Here is a 7,403-nt window from a genome sequence, read left to right on the forward strand (position 1 = left end):
CAGGGATGCGGTGGGATGGGGTCGGGATGGGACAGGGATGCGGTGGGTTGGGGTCGGGCTGCCGGGGGCGCGGCGCGGGTCCCCGCGGTCCCGTTCCCGGTATTCCCGGCGTTCCCGTCGCACCTGGCCGGGCAGGAAGGCGAGGCGGCGGTTGGTGCAGAGCAGCGTTCCCGGGACGGAGCCGCCGCCGTCCCCGCAGCGCTGCCGGGCGCCCGCCGCCTCCTCCAGCACCCGCTCCCCTGCGGGGACCGGCACTGGGTCCGGGGCTCCGAGGGCCCCCAGCCCCCCGAGCCCCACTGGGACCCCCGGACCCCCCGGTCCCGGCCCCGGCCCTACCTGGGAGCCTGGGAAAGACCGGGCGGCGCCCGCCCGGGGCCCCGTTCATGGCGCAGGGACTTTGGCCGGGCGGGCCCGGAGCGGCGGGGCCGGAGCGGCCGGGAGGGAGCCCGGAGCGCCCGGCCCGGCCCCGGCATCCCGCCCCTCACCCCGGCATCCCGCCCTCCCCCGGGACCCGGGATTCCACGCGTCCCGACATCCCGACCCTTCCGCTCCCGGCATCCCGCCCCCCGCCATCCCAGTGCCCGGTCCCGGCGGGGGGAAAGCGGGGAGAGCCCAGGCGGATGGTGGAGGGGACAGCCCTGGGGACCCCGTCCAGGGACGGGCCGTTCTGGGGTCCCCGCAGCTCCGGGGACCCCGCCAGGGACGGGCGGTCCTGGGGTCCCCGAGCCCCGGCCCCCCATAAGCGCTGCCCCGGGCAGGGGAACCCCCAAACCCCGTCCCGTCCCCGCAGCGTCTCGGGGGGGCCCCGGGGCCTCTCCCGGGGCCGGGCGGAGCGCGGTGACTCACGGCCCAAGCACGGAGCCTTCTCCTCCCAGCTGCAACAGCGGCTCCCGAGCCGGGCCCACCCGGCCCCCGCCTCGCCGACCCCACACCCGGCGGCAGGTGGATGGTAGCCCTGGGGCCACCTGTGCCACCCCCCAAGTGCCACGAGAACCCCGGGACCCCCAAACCCCAAGGGAGCCAAGGCAGCAGCACCAGCACAGGGGGATATAAATCCTGACGCCACCCAGGCTCGTGGAAAACCCACTGGAGCACCTTTGGAGCTCCAAATCCCATTTTTGGTGTATTTCCCCCCAGATTTTGGGGGGCTGCAGCTCCTGTGCCCCAGTTTTCCTCCTGCGGGAGAATCACCTGGCGGAGGATCCCGGGGGCTTGGATGGGATTTTGGCTCCGGCACCTGGCAGATGAGAGGAATTTCCTGGAGGCTTTGAGCCGGGAGCTGCTCCACTGCCAGCGCGGGGTCAGCCCGGGCCACCCCAGCAGAAAAAATCCTGGAGGAAAATCGTCCGGCACAGACGTGGCACCGGGCACGGAGCAGCCACTGGCAACACCGGGAGGAAGGGAAAACACCAGGAGCTGGGAGAGAAAATCCCAGTACCCAGAAATCCCACGGGAAGCCGTGCCCAGGGCCCCACCTCCCACAATCCATCTCCAACCACCCCCAAACCCCGTTTTCCTCTTTCTGAACCCATTTAAAGCTTCAGTATTTGGACAGCCCGTGCTGGGAGGCAGCTGGATTTTATCCCTGGATTTTATTTATCCTGAGGCTGGGGTCGAAAACCAGAGCATCCCTTGGGGTTGTCCTTGGGATGCAGTTGGGGAAAAGGCTCCAAAATAAGCAAGGATGGACAGAAATGGGAGGGAGGGGTGGTTATGGGGTTCTTTTTAAAATCAAAGCCAAGAACTGGAACAGAAATGGAATCACAGAATAAATGGAATAGAAGGAAATAGAAGGAATAGAAGGGGAACTTACCCGCTCCTCAGTGGACAAAAAAACCCCCCCAAAATCCCAATAATTGGATGGAGGAGGGGATGAGGAACAGCCCCAGGGAGGGAATTGGGGACCCCCAGGGTGAGGGGAGGAAGGAGCCTTGGCGCTGCCCGGGTGCATCAGCTGTTTTGGGGATGGAGAAGGGGATGACGAGCAGCCCCAGGAGGGAATCCAGGTCCCCAGGAGGGGTGAGGGGAGGAAGGAGCCTCAGCACTGCCCAGGTGCATCAGCTGAAGGTTTTTATTGTCAGTGAGTCTGTGGCAGCACAACGAGGCCGCAGGTACAGCCCGACCGCGCCGCTCCAGCCCTGCTCACCAGGAGGCCGAATATCACCAATTAATACGGAATTAATAATAATAATAATAATAATTAAAAAAAAGGTTGGTTTTGTTTTTCTTTTTTTTTTTTTTTTGTGAATAAACCACTGCAGAATTAATTCAGGTCACTCAGAGTTAGTGAGACCCAAAGCTGCCCCGGCCTCCCCCGCCCAGGGGGCCGGGGAGCGGCGAAGGTGAATCTCATTTAATAAAAATCAAAGAAAATCCCAAGAACGGGTTTTTACACACCCTGAAAGACAAAGTTTTCTTCCACCAGGATCCGATGGCAGCGATTTGAATTCCAACCACACCAGTAAGTGCACTTAGTTTGACCTTGGGGTCACATTGCAGCCTCCCTGTCCCCATCCCAGTGGAAAAATCCCTCCCCGGGGCAGGTTTGGTGCTTTTCCTCCAGGTTTTCTGCATTTTCCCCTCTCTCCCCCCCACCCCAAACCCAATAAAGCAGCGAGCGGGTCCAGGCACTTCCCACCCCCACCCAAAGCCAGCATCCATTGGGATGGATTTAACCAAATTGCAGAGAAATTCTCCCAAAATCCGAGGAACTGGTGGTGAAGTGTCACCTCCCGCCTTCCCCCCTGTGCCGTGGGGCATCCCTGCTCTCAGAGCTCCCAGCACAGCTGGAGGATATTCCCAACCCCAAAATAAAGCTGCTGCTCTGATTTTGGGAAAAATGAACATGGGAAACTGGAACTTAAACCCAAGTGCCCACACAACAGTCGAAGGTTTGGTTTGGTTTTAAACCATCTCGGCTCAAAATCCAGAGTGAACCAAGCAGGGGCAGAGCCTGTGGCACATGCCTGCCCTGGGGGTAAAGTCCATCAGAATTCCTGCAGTTTGAGGGAAAAACTGCACTCTCTGGCCTTTGTTCCAAGGCCAGAGGAGCCAGAGGGAGCAGGAGCGACCCCCGGGAGCACCGACTCTGTCCCACAGCTTCAGCCACGCTCGGGGATTTCATAAAACCAGGGGAAACGACTTAAAACTGGAGTCAAATCACCCCTGGGGCGTTTGAAATTCGGATTTGAAAATTCGTGGGCAAGGGAACGTTGCTGGGTGGATGCAAAGTGTTGGGATGCCACTCGGAAAGGCCTTAATCTGGGGGGGGTTTGGGGTAGGAAAGGGCTTTATTCAGGGGGGGTTTTAGGTCTAGGTTAACATTTGTAGGGCCAAGCGTAAGGCGTCGGGTGAGCCCCGAGCTCAGCACCCTTCCAGCTCCTCCACCCCATCCCCTATCCCTTCTCCCAGGAAGGGCCACAGGCAGGAGCAGCTCGGGAGGGGGGGGTTGCATAGTTTGGTGCCTTCTGGAAAACCAACCCCAAAATAAAACCAAGGGAATGTTGTAAAGCTCGGGCTGAGGGATAGAACTCCTGTTTTATTTCCATGTGATGGGAAGAGCTGCACCTCGCTCTGTGCAGGACTGGGGCCCGTTTGGGAGCTGCAGTTACCAAAAAACCCAAGGAATTCTGTGCAAACATCGCAGTGCTAAAGTGAATCCCACCCTGGGAGCTGGCGGGGGGGAGGGGGGGGGGGGGGGGTGAGGGGGAGGCCGGGATGGGGCTGGGAATGCCGTGGGACATTAGTCACGGGAGGATTTTACCTTATTGTTCTGCTTTTTAGCCCTGTTATCAAAAATATGGATTAATTCCGCAGCCTAAAGGTCAGTTGGTGGCTCAGCACAACGGAGCCGAGTTAATCGGGATCAGAGGTAGTACGGAGTAGCTGTGCTCAAGTACAGAGTTATGAGACCCCCCCGGATTGATCCCCCCCTGCCCCGGGGGGATCTGCCCCACGCCGGTGGGAATTCCTGGCAGGAGACTCCGACCTTCGGTTCTCCCGCGGGCTGGGGCTTCCACACAGGGAAAATAAAGCTCCAACCCCCTGGAGCGCTGGGAGCTCCCCCTGCCCCAGGAAGTGTTTAAAAAGAGCATTTTTAAAACCAGAGCTGAGCCCGTCAGGGGCGGGGGAAGAGCTCGTGGGGGAGGGCAGAGCCCAGGGAGGGGCAGAGCCCGAGCCCGCCCTCCCAGCGCTCTCGGAGCCATCCCGGGGCCGGGCAGGGGGAGTCCGACCCACCCCACCCCACCAGCGTCCAACTCCGACCGTCGCTCAGTACCAGCAAGAAGAAATACAGAATAAAACCAGTGTTAAAAAACTCCATTAAAAGGTTTGTGACGCTCCAACCGGGGCGTTTTCGCTCCGTCCCGGGCGGTCGGGGGGCGACGGGAAGGACCCGGCGGGGGCTGCCCCCTCCTCACCCTCCCCCCCCCCAGCTCCCGAAGCTTTGGTCTGGTTTATTGAGTTTTTGAGGAATTCTCCCCCCTCACCCTGTGCTCCGACCCGAGCAGCCCCCGCTGTCCCAAACCATCCCTGGGAATCCTCCTCCTCCCTCGCAGGAGCTCCGGGAAGGCGAGGGCTGGTTGTCCCCTGCCCTCTCTCCCTCCTGCAGCCCCCCCCTCCATCCCACCAGCCCAATCCCACGATCGCCCGCTCCCGGGGAGTGGGGGGGTGTATAAAACCATAATGGATCTATATTATTGCATTCCCCGTGTTCCAGGGGTCCCAGATCCGCACGGGGGTGGGGGGAGCGTCAGAACCTGTGCACCAGCGCCTCCCGCTCCCGGCGCCGCAGCTCCTCCTTGTAACAGCAGGAACAGAAATTCCCAGTCTCCGGGTGTCCGTAAAAGCTGCAGTTGGGCTGTTTGCACTTGGTCTGCTGGACGTTGTAGAGGGCTCGGCTTCTCGTTTTATCCGCTGTTCCCCCCTTGTCCTGCTCCAGGAATTCCCGGCAGCCGTTGCTGTGGGGGGGGGAGGCAGCCGGAGCCCTCGCACTCCGGCGGGAAGGGAGGCTGGATGTCCATGTCCGTGGGGGAGAACCTGCCCGGGTGGGCAGGGCCAGGGGGGCCGGGCCGGGCCTGGTGGTGCCGGGGCAGGGTGGCGTAGGGGGGGAGGCTCCCGCAGGGCCCCCCCGCCAGCTGCCTCCGGCCCTCGGGGCACCCGGGGGGGTGCGGCCCCTCCGCGCTGCCCACGCTGCCCACGGAGGGCCTGGGGAAGGTGAAAACGCCGGAATAGCCCGTGGGAAAAGCGGCTATTTTAGCGCCCAGGGCCTGCTCCAGGGGCTGGGAGGGGTAGGCGGGGGGCAGCTGGGGGAACACAGGGCCTGGCATCACCTCCTCGCCCCGGTGGGCGCCCGCGTCCCCCTCCGGCTTCTTGGCCGGGGCAGCGCTGCCCAGCGCCTTCTTCTCCGCCTCCTTCTGCCTCTGCTCGGCCAGGAAGCGCTCCTCGGCGTCCAGCAGGTACCTCTGGATCATCTCCTCCTGGAACTGGTGCCGGGTGCTGGTCTTGAGGTGGCCGGCGAAGATGAACTTGCGCTCGCCCTGCATGGCCGCGCGCAGGATGCTCAGGCTCAGCCGCACGTCGCTGCTGTACTTGGAGGGATCCGGCGCCTTCTCCGGGGCCGCTTTCCCCGGGCACGCCTTCTCCACGGGAGCTGCCAAGTCTCCTGGGGAACATTCCTCTTTGCTGCCCTTCCGTGCCTTCAGGGACCCTTTCTTCTTCTTCTCCAGGGTGTCTCCCTGCCCGTTGCTCAGGCCGCCCTTCACGGCCTTGCCGTGCATCAAGCCCCCCATGTTCTTTTTTAGCTTGCTGCCCAGAGTCTTCCCGAAGCTTCCCAGCTTGTTGGCCACCGAGTCCGCCCGTTTCTTATCCTTTTCCTTCTCCTTTTCCCGCTCTTTCTTTGGTTTCTCCCTGTCCTTGCCTGCCCTCACGCCCCCGTTGCTGGCAGAGCTGCTGCACACCGACTCCTTGTCCGACTCGCCCGACTCTGCCGCTGAACGAGCGTCGTCCCCTGCAGAGGCCGTGGGGGATTCCGGCTGGGCCAGAGGCGCCTGGGGAAGAAGGAAAGCCAAATATCAAACTCTAGGAATTCCTCAGGTGAGGATTTTCATGCAGAAGGTCAAGCAAAGGAGGTGATGTTGCTTGGAGCACGGAGGGGGCGACGTTCAGACACCGAGCGATGCTGCCCTGCACACCCACAGATATCCCCATGGCACCTTTCCAAGCTGGGATATTCTGGGACTTTATGATTTTATTCTATGATTTGATGACTCTATTCTGGGGTTCTGTAACATCTCCACTGGCTTGAGGTTTCAGGGGCAAAGCCAGTGAAGAGGGGGGAAGATACTTGGTCCCAGTCTCGAGGTGGCTGTAAACCAACAGCTCCTGTTTGTTTGGAGCACAGAACGTCCCCTTCCCTGCCCTGAGGGGCACGGGGGATTCTGGGTGGTGTGAAGACCGAAAACGGGCATGGAAAGCTCTGAGAAAGAGGTGCCCACCCCTCAAACCGAGTCACTTCCCCACTCAGAGCAGAACCAGCTGCAAATCCGGCAGGCAGAGCCCCCCAGGTGAGGCCTCACACCAGCTGCCCTGCGGAGAGGAGGGGTAAATAATTCACAGGTAAAGAAGATCCCCCTGGTCCCTTTACCTGCGTGTCACAAGGCAACGTGATCCACCTCACATTCATGTAGCTGTGCAGCAGGTGCAGCTTGGCCTCCAGCGACAGCGTCACACTGGTGTCACCATGGAGGGGGGAGGGAAACACAAGTTAGAGCCCAGTTTCCAATTCCCACCTGGGTCTTCCCCGTATTTACATTATTCCCTGTGTTTTTGCAGCTTTCCAAACTTTTCAGTGGAACACCAAAGGGAGAAATCAGATTCTCAAGTGTTGGAATTAAAACACTTCTTCTGCCTCAGGAACAGCAACTGCTGGGACCAAACCATGGTGAGACCTGCCCAAAGTCCAACCCGAGCCAGGCAGGGTCTGGTGGCCACCACTCTCCCCTCTCCAGGGGCCCATGGCACAGGGATGGGGTGGGGAATGGAAAAATACACCTTTTTTGTGGAAATATAATGGAAGATCCTCCACTGCTACACCCAGCCTGGAGCTCCAGGACCTGGGGCATCATCTCTTTACCGTGTGGGAAGGAAGCTCAGGAGATGTCACAGCCCCACCCAAAACGTACCAAAGTGAAGGAGAATGAAGGAAAAGCTGCTCCATCCCCAAGAGCAGTGTCATCCCCTAAGCCCAACCTCCGTCCAGCACAAGAAATCCCAGCTGGGGTCAGGGCTGACCCCTCTAACCCTGGCCACTCTGCTCTGTGGATCACCTGGACCCCCTGTGGATCCCCACCCTGGATTCCCTGTGGATCACCAACCCAGATTCCCTGTGGATCCCCACCCTGGAT

At 60.9% G+C, this 7,403-nt stretch overlaps 2 protein-coding genes across 2 annotated transcripts in view; both read right to left on the bottom strand.

The window, feature by feature from the left end:
• Nucleotides 1–385, bottom strand: part of MTMR11 (myotubularin related protein 11) — a 4,924-nt gene extending 4,539 nt beyond the window's left edge. The window contains exons 1-2 of the mRNA XM_027669859.1: nucleotides 337–385; nucleotides 124–239 (exon numbers count right to left, since the gene is read on the bottom strand). Coding sequence (XP_027525660.1) covers nucleotides 124–239; nucleotides 337–385 — 165 coding nt within the window. The remainder of the gene's footprint in view (nucleotides 1–123; nucleotides 240–336) is intronic.
• Nucleotides 386–2,057: 1,672 nt separating this feature from the next.
• OTUD7B (OTU deubiquitinase 7B) overlaps nucleotides 2,058–7,403 on the bottom strand; it is a 15,066-nt gene continuing 9,720 nt past the window's right edge. Inside the window, 4 exon segments of the mRNA XM_027669860.1 lie at nucleotides 2,058–4,979; nucleotides 4,981–6,047; nucleotides 6,644–6,728; nucleotides 7,300–7,358. Of these exon segments, the coding sequence (XP_027525661.1) occupies nucleotides 4,751–4,979; nucleotides 4,981–6,047; nucleotides 6,644–6,728; nucleotides 7,300–7,358 (1,440 nt within the window). The 3' untranslated portion in view covers nucleotides 2,058–4,750.

Source organism: Corapipo altera, unplaced genomic scaffold (assembly GCF_003945725.1).
Source record: "Corapipo altera isolate COAL_440 unplaced genomic scaffold, ASM394572v1 131, whole genome shotgun sequence".
In the NCBI taxonomy this organism is placed as follows: Eukaryota; Metazoa; Chordata; class Aves; order Passeriformes; family Pipridae; genus Corapipo; species Corapipo altera.